The sequence below is a fragment of the Pseudophryne corroboree genome, chromosome 6 (assembly GCF_028390025.1).
Source record: "Pseudophryne corroboree isolate aPseCor3 chromosome 6, aPseCor3.hap2, whole genome shotgun sequence".
NCBI classification, from domain to species: Eukaryota; Metazoa; Chordata; class Amphibia; order Anura; family Myobatrachidae; genus Pseudophryne; species Pseudophryne corroboree.
This window is the reverse complement of record NC_086449.1, coordinates 380,902,083-380,917,295: the sequence shown is the minus strand read 5'-3', so window position 1 is coordinate 380,917,295 and position 15,213 is coordinate 380,902,083. Positions and strand designations below refer to the sequence as shown.

Sequence of the window (15,213 nt, the reverse complement as noted above, 5' to 3'; positions counted from 1 at the left end):
GTGCTCCCCACATTCTTATACCCACCCGTACTATGATCTTATCAAAATAATGTTATCCCAATTTTCCTTCTGCCACTGGTTACCTACAATTGTCCCCCCCTCCCCTCCCCCTCCTACCCCCACCACCACCCCCACCCCTTGTTGTGGGTTCTTTTGTTCTCTCTCTCTTCCACCCCACCGTATGCTTTTCCAGTAATGTTTACCTCCACTGATTGCACACTCTGCCATTGCGCCCTACATATAGGGTACATCATACTACTACACAAGTGTCAGTTTTCCCATGTATGCAATGGGCCCTTGTATGGCTCACCTGCCACAGTGTAACCTTCGAAGTGCGCCCAATATGGCTGCCCCATATGGTACACTTGTGGATGGGATGAAAAATACATGGACCTAGTGGTTTTGTTGGAACCCTACTCTGAACTTTAGGACTCTGAAATCACCCCCATTTTGTGTCATCTCTTCTCGGGGTAGACTATTCCACTTATGTAATCCAAGATGGCTGTCGCACCTGGTACCTTGTGAGGGTGGAATACACAATCCTTGGAAGTTATTACCCAAAATGCCTACACCAATCATGCATTATTCTTTCTGTGTGCTTAAGGTTTTCTTTTATGTCTGTGTTGCTTATCTATTGCTGTATTACTTAGATCCTCTGTATTATGTGCATTGTTTCTGATGTCTGTAAAGTGCCTTGAGTCCTGTTGGGGAAAGATCGCTATATAAATAAAATTATTATTATTATCTGAACACACAACCTGTGTGCGGTATGTGGACACTGTAGTACGTTAGGTGAGTAGGTACATCTTTACAGTAACTGTTCTCCTATATTGTATGTCTGAATTAGTAAAGGCATGTGCATAAAGAGATGTACAACGTGGAGCACAATGATGTTGGCCCATGTCGACACCAATGTGTCTCAGAGGTAGAGTTCTATTTTGAATAGTTAATTTAATCTCATCTTAAAATATGGTGAGGAGAGGGACTGTATGTTTGCTTCCGTGGGGATACATGAGGCCCATGTATTAAGCTGAAATTTACCAATACTTTCTCAGCCTTGCTGTTGAAGACCTTTCACAGATTGGTATATTGTTGCCGTAAAAAAACGCATCTAAGCATCAATTTTCAGCTGTTTGCCATTAAAATATTCTGCTCTTATCAATGTGTAGAAAAAGAGATGAGTATCTGTATAAACGGTAATATGTTCAGTGATCGCAAAAACGCGCTATAGCGCGTATTTTACCCCATAATGAGGATCGGGGACTCGCTTTTACAAAATGAGTGCGTCCCTGGGGACGCGCTCCGTTGTAGGCAGTCCTGTAGCGCCTTTGATCTCTCCGCCGGGTCCCGCTGCCAATCTTGTGGCTTCATTGATGTCTCTGGGTCCAGCGGCCAATCCTGTGGTGCCTTTTAGGTCCAGCGGCCAATCACATGTATACACCGACGTCTCCCCCTCAAACAGCCGGGCTTCCGGGAGGACTAGTAGACGGGGAGGAGGAGCTGTTGGTGCCTTTCACTCCTGTATGCAGCTGCGGCACCCGTACTCAGAAGGCGGCCCGAACTGCAGCGTTAACAGGATTTCTCTGCAGCCACCTGTCTCCTCCCCGTCCCAGCGCTGCTATTCACTTCTCCCCCCTCACCGCCGCGGCCACTCAGGATGCGGGGGTATGCGCCGGTGGATTCCAAGGCTTGGCGCTGCACTTACAACGCTGAGTCCTGAGTAGCCACGGCGGTGAGGGGTAGAAGCGAATAGCAGCGCTGGGACGGGTAAAAGATGGGTGGCCGCAGGGAAAGCCAGTTAATGCTGCAGAAGAGGTTACTACATCCTGCCCACAGCAGTGAGGAGCTACAGAGAAGAATTTCAAGCAGCCCCAGGCATGGATGATTCATGTGAGTAATAAACATATGGGAAATTGGGATGGCAACAGCTAACGATTCAAACACTGGGGGTGAGGGCAGTGCCCAGCATACACCAACACAAATGCACACATTGGCCAGCATAGTTACCCCACCCCCATATACCCACACCCTCCATACACCCTCCATAGCAACACAGTGCCATCACATGCACCCCACCAACCACACAGTGCCCATCATATACACCCCCAATAATCCCCACACATTGCCCATTATACACACTCACACAGTGCCAATCATACGCACTCCCCACAACGTGTTCACAGTGCCCATTATACACACACTCATCTGACACCCCCTCCACTGACACCCGTATTCACTGTGTCTGGGGACGACAACTGGGGGTCCGAGATGGTGGCTACAATGTGCCCAAGTGGTCACCTGGTGCAGTGTGTGTAACGTGCTCTACCCGGCGCAATGTGTGTAACGTGCTCTACCCGGCGCAATGTGTGTAACGTGCTCTACCCGGCGCAATGTGTAGAACGTGCTCTACCCGGCGCAATGTGTAGAACGTGCTCTACCCGGCGCAATGTGTAGAACGTGCTCTACCCGGCGCAATGTGTAGAACGTGCTCTGCCCGGCGCAATGTGTAGAACGTGCTCTGCCCGGCGCAATGTGTAGAACGTGCTCTGCCCGGCGCAATGTGTAGAACGTGCTCTGCCCGGCGCAATGTGTAGAACGTGCTCTGCCCGGCGCAATGTGTAGAACGTGCTCTGCCCGGCGCAATGTGTAGAACGTGCTCTGCCCGGCGCAATGTGTAGAACGTGCTCTGCCCGGCGCAATGTGTAGAACGTGCTCTGCCCGGCGCAATGTGTAGAACGTGCTCTGCCCGGCGCAATGTGTAGAACGTGCTCTGCCCGGCGCAATGTGTAGAACGTGCTCTGCCCGGCGCAATGTGTAGAACGTGCTCTACCTGGTGCAATGTATATAACGTGCTCTACCTGGTGCAATATGTATAACGTGCTCTACCTGGCGCAGTGTGCATAGGCGGTTCTACCTGGTGCAATGTGTATAAGCGGCACTACTGTGTGGTGTAATGTGAATTGGCACTATTATGTGGTCACGCCCCTTCCCCATGAAGCCACGCCCCTTAAATTTTGCAGCGCGCCTTCTCCGCGCACTGCCTATGCTTTGCAATCTCGCAGGTGGAACATCAATTCACTTTATGCCTAGGGCACCAAAATGTCTAGTTACAGCTCTGGTACAGGGTGTCCTGCATGCTACACAGCCCAGCAGCATTGTCACCCCATCCCCCCACCTTGCAACACTTTTGTACTGTCCAAACAAGATTAAGATTAATAAGAACCTTCATTCCGATGGGACCCAGAAAAAGAACGGTAGGATCCCAATTTCTGAAAGTGAGGGGTCCCTGGGACCTACTTTTTTTTTGGATCAGAGCGATCACTGATGTTAAAGGCATTGATCAAGGTTAATGGCGATAATATAGCAATAAGGTCACTGGTGTCTGTATCACATTTTTTTTTTATACAAAAGTCAATAATATTCTTTGTTGATAATAAAGTAAATACACAAATGACACAGAGGAAATTCACATGTCCAATGTGTTTATGATATATGTAATAAAAATGTATGTACTTGTCACATACACATCGATCATAGGAATTCTTCTAGTGTGTCTCTGTGACTTCAAACAGCTCTCCAAGGACTTGGTATCTCAGGAGCTAATAAAAGTATGTATAATCTGTAACTGCTGACTTGTAGCAGAGAACACTTATTCTATCTACCTCTATAAATGCAGGTAGATATGAAACTGTTTATGAAGTCACAGCGGGGTATGCACAGCAAGTCATCTGTGTCTTTCCTCCAAGTCATGTAGAGACAGATCTTGCCCACAGCCGGGATGCAGTCAGTATACCGGCTGTTGGGATCCCGGCGCTCAGGAGACCGATGTCAAAATCCCAACAGCCGGTGAAATACCGACACCTGGAATCCCAAAAGCCAGTGAAATACAGACGCCTGGAATCCCCACACCACCATCAACCAAGTGGGAATGCAAACTGTGGCAAGCTAAGCGAGCCACAGGGCCCAATTCATGGCGAGCGCAGCGTGCCCACAAGGGAACTCGCTGCCGGGATTCTGGCAAAAGGGATGCCACTGTCGGTAGGGTGACAGCCGGCACCCCATCTGCCGGGATATCATATGTATCCCCCACAGCCTGTCATCTGTGTTGAAGTGGTCTGATGCTTAACCGTGACTCACTATAATTGTGTCCTCATACGTCGTTGCTGCAGTCGCACCAAACAGCCCCTCTCGGCGAGCCAGGTCCCATGAGACTCTGCTAAGTACCAAAGATACCACCTGGTTTCTACTTTCCAAGATAAGGTTATTTGCAAAAAAAAAATGTAGTGTAATCTGGTACTCTATGTGCTTTTGTTCTCAAATGGAATAAATCATTAATATGATACCATATAATGGACAATAATTTTTTTTTTAAAAATCAGCATACTTTCAGGGCTATATGATATATATGTATAGTTGTGCAAAAGGCAGTAGCCAAAGTATGGAAAGGCAGCCAGGAACACACAAGATTCCAAACGCTGGTTCACTGACAATAATCTGGCATTGTATTTTTCACAGAAAGCTGATTATATACTGTAGGCAAGAAATGGTGGTAACAAGCAGGGATGCCAGGACGGGGGTAGGAAGGGTACTACTTACCCGGGCCAAGGCTCATCTGGAGGGCCAGCCATGGAGGCGGTAGAATGCTCCCCTTATAGGCGCATGCCATAGCGAGGGCAGCCATCAGGGGGGGACTGTGGGGACTGGTGTCCCGGGCCCTTACAGAGAGGGGGGCCCACTACTGGCTCCTACTGCCAATACCTGTAGAGCGGTACCAGTCTGTGAATAAACAGCAGTCTGATGTACAAGGAGGATTTCTTAAAACAAGCCTTATCTGTGCATCAGCTCTCTGTAAACCGTTCCTGTAGGTCCGCAACACTCCACCTATATGTAACGTCACAATGTATGACATCACATAGGGATGGAGCAGAGCGACAGAATCCTTTTTTTGGGAGGGGCCCTATTTTGTCAGTCCCGGGCCCCATAATTTCTGATGGCAGTCCTGGCCATAGCAACGCATAGTATTTTGTGGCCACACCTCCTGTTATACCCAGGCTTACCGTATGTATCGGCAGACCTGGTAACAAGCATCGGGTGCTTACATTTTATTATCAGCAAAAGTTCTTTAGGCTGTTCAATTGTTCATTAAAGCACAGATTAAATGAGAAGAATACAGTAGGTTAATTGAGAGCCTGCATTACTGCAACCCAGAATTGGAGATTTGAGAAATGCTTACTCCTGAATATTGGTATGAAAAACCCTGTGGAATTGAAGCAGCCACGCAATGTCAGGGAAGAGGTGTGTAATTGAATGTAGTCATCAACACTAACTATATTTTCTCTTACGTCCTAGGGTATACTGGAAAACAATTTAGTACCATGGGGGTTATAGATGGGTCCACTTGGCGCCATGGGCACTATAGAAGATTGGTTAGGTGTGCTGGCTGTATGCCCTCTATGCCCCTCCTACAAGACACAGTTTAGAAAATGTGCCCGAAGGACATGGTCACATCTCTGGAAGCTCCTGAAGAGTTTTCTACATTTATTTTTAAAGTTTGTTATTTTCAGGCAGGACTGGATGGCACCAGCCTTCCTGCTTCGTGGGACTTAGGGGGGGAAACGGCCCAACCCCACTAAGGGTTAATGCTCCCGTTCGACGCTGTCAGGACGCTAGCTCCTGAGGGAACTATTCAAAAGCCCCACCACGGCGAGCGTACATTCCCACAGCATGCCGCAACCCCTAACAGAGCGGTGGAATTTCATCTGGGACGTTTTCTGCTTTTTCAGCAGTCAGGAGTTGATGTGGGCCTACGCCTAGGCTCCATAAAAGTTCAGATTTTGGCCTTGTCTATTTTCTTTCAGAAACAATTGGCTTCTCTCCCTGAGGTTCAGACATTCTTGAAAGGTGTTCTTCACATCCAACCTCCCTCTGTGCCTCCAACGGCACCTTGGGATCTCAATTTGGTTCTGACTTTCCTTCAATCGGTCTGGTTTGAACTGTTATAGGAGGTAGACGTAAAGTATCTTACATGGAAGACCATCACGCTGTTAGTCTTGGCTTCAGCAAGATGCTTGTTGGAGCTGGAGGCATTGTCTCACAAGAGCCCCTACTTGATTTTCCATGAGGACAGAGCTGAACTCAGGACTCATCAGCAATTCCTTCCTAAGGTGGTGTCTGTATTTCACATCAACCAGCCAATTGTGGTTCCGGTTGTTACTGACACCTCTGCTACTTAAAAGTCCTTGGATGCTGTAAGGCCTTTGAAGGTATATGTAAAGTGAACTGCTCGTCACAGCAAATCGGACTCGCTGTTCATTTTATATGATAAAACAAACCGAAAAACCCCTTGCGCTATTTAGACTCAATTAGAGGCAACAAAGCATGAATGAACTCAAGAAGATTATAATTACAAGATAATTTTATTATCTATAAAATTGATCAAATGTGAACACATATATAGTTCATTGACAACTGTAATATGCGCATATAAATAAAACTAAAACATTACTAATAATAAAACTACTATTGAGCATAAGAGGTGGATCATATAACTAGCAGTGACCACAGTGGGCTAAACATTGATAACGTCCTTGTTTTTAATTCTCAAGTAGGACATTCTCATCAGATGTGCTCATGAATAATTCATGATTAGATATCATATGGTGTAATATATTTGAAGCCTTTGTTTATATATCTCTCGATGTATAAACTTATCCAATTGCTCACATAAACTGATGGTTCTTTACTTGTGGGATAACCGCTCAAAAGTCATGGAGGAATTGATACACACCCGGGACTCTAGTGCATCGCAAGCACCTGTATAAACAAAGCTCCCGTCTCAATTACCACGAATGGCGTCCTCCGTCTCCCACTGAAACTGGCTCTCGTGCACACACCTTTACTGATTTTGGAGAGAGAAGTATCAGTCCGGCTCCCGGAGTTCTGCGCACTGCAGGCGCTAGAGGTTGATTCAGCTCCCGTCTTCAAGCCGCCACGTATAGCGTTCTCTCGTCTCCTGCTTGTCAGTCTCAGACACCACTGCACCTCTGACGCGTTTCACTTCTAATTGAAGCTTCCTCATAGAGTTTTTACTCTATGAGGAAGCTTCAATTAGAAGCGAAACGCGTCAGAGAAAGTGCCCTATTTGTGACCCGGTGGACCTTGGCTGTTTGCCCGCATCGATGTGCAGTGGTGTCTGAGACTGACAAGCAGGAGACGAGAGAACGCTATACGCGGCGGCTACTTCCCCAAGGTACTAAATGTATTCCCAGTATCCCCTAGGACATAAGAGAAAATAGGATTTTAATTACCTACATGTAAATCCTTTTCTCGTAGTCTGTAGGGGATACTGGGCCCCCGCCCAGTGCTTCGTTCTTCCTGCACGGTTACTTGTTTAACTGTTGTTGTTTGGTTCAGCTGTTGCTGTTCTGGTTTTCAAGTTTGGTTAGCATGGCTTTCCTCTTGTTCTGGTTGTGCTGGTTCGAAATCTCACAACTTTCCTTATCTATATCCTTCTCTCAAAGTATGTCCGTCTCCTCGGGCACAGTTTCCTAGACTGAGTCTGGTAGGAGGAGCATAGAGGGAGGAGCCAGCACACGTTATCAAACTTCTATAGTGCCCATGGCTCCAAGTGGACCCGCCTATACCCCCCATGGTACTAAATGAATTCCCAGCATCCCTTACGGACTACGAGAAAAGGTTTTACCTGTAGGTAATTAAAATCCTATTTAAGAAAATGCTTGAAGTACAGTATATGTAGGTAGTTTCTTTACACTTTAATCTTGTTAGTAGAGTTTAGGCCAATGTTCTCTGTAACTTCCAGTTTTACTTTTAACTATAGTGTCTTTGCATGCAAAACGCCAGAGGTTTCTTTCAAATACGTATAAGATGATCTCCATAAAACTCTTGTATAAGTATTTGTGAATGGTACTACTGTAGTTGTAGTTCTTTCATACAAAATAACTTTGAAATCAGTAACGTGTTCCTTCAAGCCTCCTCTTTTTATTTTTTATTGTATTTGAATTATTGTTGAAGCCTAGACTTTATATTTAGCATAATGCAGTGGTTCTCAAACTGTGTGCTGTGGCACCCTGGGGTGCCTCAGGACACTTGCAGGAGTGCCTTGGATTGATGATCCAGGGCCAATTCAAGCTATTTATGGTTAGTGTAATAGGCAAAACCAGTGCTAGTGGCTGCCAGTCATAAAATAGAAGTAAATCGTGTCCCTCACCACACAATTGAACCTAAGGATGGCATATAACACAATTTACTTAATTTACGATTTCTTTCTAAATTTCTCAATAAGAAACTTTTGGTCCTGGGATGCCATGAAAATAATTCTGTTACTCTAGGGCGCCGTGATTCAAAAAAGTTTGGAAACCATGTGACATCTTTGGTATTCTTTACATTTCATATGTTTACATCATGGAATCAAAATAGTTTTTGTATATTTTTACCACTACAAAATGATATCATATTTAATTGAAAATACTAAATCTATTATTTAATGGCAAATAAAAGCAAATTAGCAATAATTATAACACAGTATTTGATCACATAGCATTAATCCCTTTTTATAAAGTACTCCTAATGAAACAGTGGTGCAATCTGATTATAGTCCAATGAAGCATGATGCTCCATTTGGATTTATTATCATGCACCACTTTCTTTTCTTCCATTAGCTGCCCACTAATTTGTGGACCTTCATAGGTATTTTACCTTAATTCTGGACTACACCACTTTAATGCATCCATTTCATTCCCTCTATCTTATAATAGCCTTTTCATTGTGCTAATTTGGTGAGGACAAGAATAGACAAAAGTAAGCATTGTTCTTAGTTTATGATGAAGTGCAACATTGTTCTACCTATTTGCATAAATATTACTGTACTTAATTAGCAATCAATCTGATGGTGAGTTCACTTTAATTGCTGTCTTATGGATACCACTACCATTTCATACTGTCTCAACTTGGAATAAGTTGTTGTTGTGACTCTTGCTAGTACTGTATATCCATGATTTCACACTTGGACTACTGCAGTGCCCTCCACCTGTGTCTCTCAGCAAGAGAAATTGCATGTCTTGCATATGGCATAAAAAAATCAGTAGTCAACCAGCACCTTTCCTGCCACATAACATCCTTCTCTACTGCCTTCATTGGCTGCGTGTAAGATAGCAAATCTGTTTTAGTATTGACTTTCTGAGCCCTAAATAGACAGGTCCAAGATATTTGAAACAGCTTCTGATTCCTTATACACCCACGTGCTTAGGTTGAGCAACAAATAAAGGACGATTAGCAACATCTAGATCAGAGGTCAGGGAACTTTTTTACCCCAAAATACATTTTAAAGCAGTCCATTGCACGCTGGATCAGGCTCACTATCCAGCATGCTTATTCCACGGCAGGTTTGCCGGTTCCAAAATCTGTTCAAGCCCACTCTACTCGGTCAGTGGGTTCTTCCTGGGTGGCTGCCCAGAGTGTCTCGACTTTACAGCTCTGCCGAGCAGCTATATTGTCTGGTTCGAACACGTTTGCTAAGTTCTACAAGTTCGATACTTTGGCATCCTTGGACCTTCAGTTTGGTCAATCAGTTCTGCAGGAACCTCAGCACTCCCACCCGGTTTGGGAGCTTTGGTACATCCCCATGATACTAATTGTAACCCAAGTATCCTCTAGGACATAAGAGAAAATAGGATTTTAATTACCTACCGGTAAATCCTTTTCTCGTAGTCCGTAAAGATACTGGGCGCCTATTCGGTGCTTCATTCGTCCTGCACTGTTACTTGGTTAAGTATTGTTGGTTCAGCTGTTGCTGTTCCTATTTAAAGTTGGGTTAGCATGGCTTTCCTCTGGTTTGTGTGTGCTGGTTCGGAATCTCATCACTATCCTTTATATCCTTCTCTCAAAGTATGTCCATCTCCTCGGGTACAGTTTCCTAAACGGAGTCTGGTAGGAGGGGCATAGAGGGAGGAGCCATCAAATTATTAAAGCGCCCATGGCTCCTAGTGGACCCGTCTATACCCCATGGTACTAAATGGAACCCCAGTATCCTCTACGGACTATGAGAAAAGATTTACTGGTAGGCAATTAAAATCCTGTTATCAGACTCTCGTTATTACCTTTTAGAAGGTAATAACGAGAGTCTTCTTGGTTGCTATGGACAACATCTCTACTTCTAAAAACCCACACTTTAATAAATACACCCCCTAAATTCTGGACGCATGATCCTGTGCACCAATTTCTCTAGGCTCAGCAGTATAAAGGTCTCTACAGGTGTCTCAGTAAGACGCCATAGCAACATAATATCTTTGCCACATCCTTTAGCTCTTGTTCCTGGTGGTCCGTTTCCTGCAACCTGCAGCTCATTGGGCTTCCAGCTAAACAGTGTTATCTCCTGGTGAACTACTGGTTCTAACCAGCAGCCTGCAGTACACAGTGCTTCAAGTTAACAAAGGGCAATGCATTAGCAGTCAACAGCATTTCTCTCCTGCTAGCTGTCAGCATTATTGTGTAGTTCCGCTAATCTTACTACTCTTTCCAAACAACTACAAATTCTAGCTAGCTTGACAGTTCATTATCAAGCAATTCCAATTTCTGTGCTGGTTTATCTGTGTCTGCAGCCGATCCCAGCCTGGTATCTATGCCCACAGCTGGTCCCAGCCAAGCATACGAAGTAAGCTGGTTGCATCACAGTATCTATGCCTGCAGCCGGTCCCAGCCCAGCATCTGAAGCTAAACCGGTTCCAGCCCAGTATCAGTATCTACAGCCTGTCCTAGCCCGGCATCTGAAGCCAAGTTGGTTCCAGCCCTGTATCTTTGTCTGCAGCCGATCCCGGACCGGCATCTGAAGCTAAGCTGGGTACCAACACGGTATCTGTATCCACAGCTGGTTCCAGCCCAGTACCCATATTCCTATACATTCCAGCACAGTACTCATAAATACCACCTTAGCTAGGTTCACTCTAGCATTTTTTACTTCAGCATCTATCCAATAACAGCTGAGTCTCCCAGTCAGCATCACCCATCTGTTGTATGAAGTGCTATGTGTAAAATACATCCGCCCTCCCAGTTTCTTGCATAAAGCACCTTAGCCACAGTAACTCCTGAGTCTTTACTGAGAACACAAATACCCAGTGTCCTGACACATAACTAATATTGCAAATCTACAATCTGGCTTCTGCAAAGTATGCTTTTCTGAGTTGCAGTTGTATACATTTATATTAACTTTTTAAAGACATTCGCAAACTAATTTTGCATTTTTGAAGAATGTGATATATATTGAAATGTGGAAACTAATGTTTATTTTCCCCTGCATCGTTTCCTCAGGCTTAAACAAAAAATTACTTAATTTCTTTTGTCTTCAAGGAACTGACAGAGCTGTATATAGAAAAGAAGCCCAAATCAAATAGTTTGAACTTTTCCTATAATTCCGAGAGCTGACATACGGACTGCCCGTGGCTCCCGTCTGTATTCGCTATTCATCTTTTCTAACAAACCTAATTATTATTAAAACATGATAAATGAATTATGAATTACATAGAACTAGAAATCTGAAAATGGTTCTGAGTAAAGTTTGCCTCAAACACAGCTATAATTAAAAACAAACATTTGCTTCTTTCGTGCCTTTGACAATAGTTTGCTCTTAGTTCTCAGTTTAACTTTTGCTGTTGCGCTTATGACGTGGAGCTCCAGTTTGTGTTCCTATGTCCTTGGTTCAACCAAATATACAGTAGATTTGGTACTTGCAAGTGTAAATAGTTGCTATTAGTTTTACGTTGTCCATTTAAACAGTTATAAACATTTTTCCATTTTTCATGTCCAAGCATCATCTCTATATATAGTATGCCCAAGGAATGTATGAATGAAGTAATAGTTTTTCATGCACATGCATAGTTCTCAACATATAAACAGGATATCTTTGCAAAGAGAGTGTGAGTGTGTCAAATCGGGGTGTTCATAACACTTTTATAGTGCTAGTTCACTGGTACATCCTGCCATGTATGCTTTACATACCCAGTAATCTCAACATGAGCAGTTACCGGTGAAAATACACAAATACACAAACAAACTCTATCTATGTGAAAACCATAGATACAGAGGTCCTTATTCGTAACATCTTACACTCTAGCGAGTAAATGACACAGCTGAAACATGATTAATGACTGTGGGTGAGGTTGGTCATTGGGACAGTGAGTCTGGGCCCATGTGAGTATTATAGACAAAAGTAGGGTATGATCTAGTAAAGAAGTGAAAGAATGAATATAGCTTGAGAAAGGAAAGTGGTGCACAGTAACAATATTTGGAAGGTTAAGAAGAAAAGATTGCGGGAGAGAATGGATATTTGGACTTTTTGAGGTGTAGGCAGCATTGGGGAGATCTACGTTGATTTAACAGAGAAACCATTTGTAATGAGATAGAAGGGGAAGGTGATAGAGGAGGATATATAACATTAGGTGTATAGATACAGTATATGTACTTCATTTATACAACAAGTAATGTGATTTCTTTCCATTTGCTTTTTAGCATTGTCTCCTGGTTCCAACAATGCCAGTAGTGTGGACATCCCTGCTGTTTCTGAAATGATCTTACAGACTCTTAATGAGCTGGCTAAGTCCTTCCAAGACATGTCTGACCGTTGCCTTCTGGTATTGCACTTGGAAGTCAGGTTGGTTTAATTTCCTTTTGTTAGGTAATACTACTTTTCCACATTTGCAGAATAACAGCGAGAGACAAGAGGAGATATCATTTTAATAGAATGTGAAACTGCAGAGAGATAAAGGCCTAATTCATGACTGTAAGGAATTGCACAACCGCAAGGAAGAAACTGTGCAATTTGGTGTAATTAAAATGCAAATGCAGCAGGAGGCATCTGTAGGAGATAGATTTGGAGATCAGAGTGCTGCGATTGAGGACATAGCCTAAGATCACTATCAGTTGCAATTCGCAATGTTTTAGTTTACCGGTCAGCCTGCATAAGCTGAAGCTTATTCAGGCTGGCAGTCGGATCCAGGCACCCGGGTCCAGTAAGTCTTTGTCCAGTGATGCAGACCCTGGACCCATCACACCTATAAAATGGTTTTGTAGAACGGTGCTGCCCCCACTCTCCACTCCCCAAATGCCGCAGCATTTCAGTCATGTTGCGGCTGACGGGTTGTGAGCAATATCGCAATACTCATTCTGCATATGCACAGATGGGTCTTGCATCTGCGCAGACCCTACTCCACACTCCAGGCTGTATTCTCTTTTTGCATAATTTGTTAAGGTGACCAACTGCGCTAAAACCTTCCACATCTGCTCAGTCCTACTGTATCACTCAGTTCTAAACACTGCATTTGCGATCACCACATTAATGTTAAACATAAGACGTGCACCCTGGTATGACGCACACCTGCACACAAACTTTTAAAGGTACGCACATCAGCTATAAAACACCTAGAAAAGCACCTGACACAAGTTGGATTAAACGAGTGATCACATCCCAGTGCTAACTCCTTTAATCCAAGTTGTGTCATGTGCTTACCTAGGTGTTTTATAGCTGATGTGTTTGGAAGAGTTCTTTCCTTGAAAAGTTTGTGTGCAGGTGAGCTTTATACCAAGGAGCATGTCTTATGTTTAACATTAATGTGGTGATTGCAAATGCAATGTTTAGAATTCAGAGTGATAGACTAGGACTGACCAGATGGGGAAGACAAAAAATGTTGCAACACAGGTGCTTTTCTAGGTGTTTTATAGCTGTATAATAGTATACGATTTGCTTATTAATGCTTAGAATTGTTAGTTTTTAAAACCCAAAGTATAAAAGTTCTGAAGATGGTAAGAATTGCATACAAATAGGAATTTTATTGTGCAGTTGGTTACTATACTGTTGAAAAATAAGGATATTTCCAGGGACAAATCTTTAAATCCTAAAACTATACCTGGAAATTAAGGATAGGCAGCAACTATATGATGAGTTTGTTGATTAGGCATACTGGGCAGATCCACCTGTTATTGGTTGAAGTCAGGTAGACATACAAACAATGCCAGTTTTCATATGAACAATGCCAGTTTTGATACTAGCATTTGTAATATACTTTACCCAATTTGCTATTGACCCAAGTCCAGTGAGATTTCTTTCAGTTCTGGTGATGATTCTGCTACTTGGGCAGGGACAAAGACCCATCTCCAATAATAAAACCAGGCTGTGCAGTAATAAAAAAAAGTGCCTGAACCAGTAATTAAGAATTATTGATTTGATTTGATTTAAAGAAAAAATGAATAATATACCTTCCATTAAAGTTTATTACTTTTTTCAATAGTTTCGTGTTACTGGTGCATTTTATTTATATATATATATATATATATATATATATATACATATATATATATATTTATTTTCTTGGTGGGGGGGTGTAAAGGTTGCAGTCAGAGCACGTTAAGCTACTGTTTGCTGCAGTGTTGCCCCAAACATTTTTATTACAAGTTCTGTATAATAGGGAGGTCTCTGAAAAGTTCATCAAGGAAAGTGTCTGTGAAGCCTACGTGTAACGTGCCAGGCTGAGAGGCATTTGACATTTCTAGTGCGACCCAGGGGGTCAGGCTTTCATAAGAGAGCTCTCTTTCTCCCTGCTAAGAATTAACAGACTGAGCGGAGTGTACTGTGAAAGCATCAATCAAAGGCTCTATTTTTCAGGTGATCTTTGAGAAACTCCATGCAGGTAAATTAAAATCTGTCGCAGTGACATGGCTGAGGTTATGGAAAATGTGACCCACGGGTCTGTGTTCTTAAAAGCATCTAGAAATGAAATTTTCCAGTAAGCTGCAAAACATTATCTGACCGTCATACTCTACTTTGCTGAAAGATAACATTTTATTTTGCTGCTTGCAATGGGTTTTTAACATTTAATCATAATTCTTTTCATTGCAAAATGTGTGTTTTGAAAATGACATTTGAAAGATGGCTTCTAAAAAAAGGAAAAACTTGAATATTGTAATTCACTTCTATTTCTCGTGTGTAGAAATGTAATTTATGTTCTTTCACAGAGTTCACTGCTTCCATTATCTCATCCCTTTGGCCAAGCAAGGAAACTACGCCATTGTGGCTAATGTGGAGAGCATGGACTATGACCCACTTGTGGTGCGTCTCAATAAGGACATAAGTGGCATAGAGGAGGCTATGGGAGCCAGTCTCCAGCAGCATAAATTCCAGTACATCTTTGAAGGTAAGAATATTCTATT

General features: G+C 43.2%; 1 protein-coding gene across 1 annotated transcript in view; it reads left to right on the top strand.

Annotated features, from left to right (window-relative positions):
• EXOC4 (exocyst complex component 4) overlaps positions 1-15,213 on the top strand; it is an 868,528-nt gene that overhangs the window by 775,813 nt on the left and 77,502 nt on the right. The window contains exons 15-16 of the mRNA XM_063926760.1: positions 12,520-12,661; positions 15,019-15,197. Coding sequence (XP_063782830.1) covers positions 12,520-12,661; positions 15,019-15,197 — 321 coding nt within the window. The remainder of the gene's footprint in view (positions 1-12,519; positions 12,662-15,018; positions 15,198-15,213) is intronic.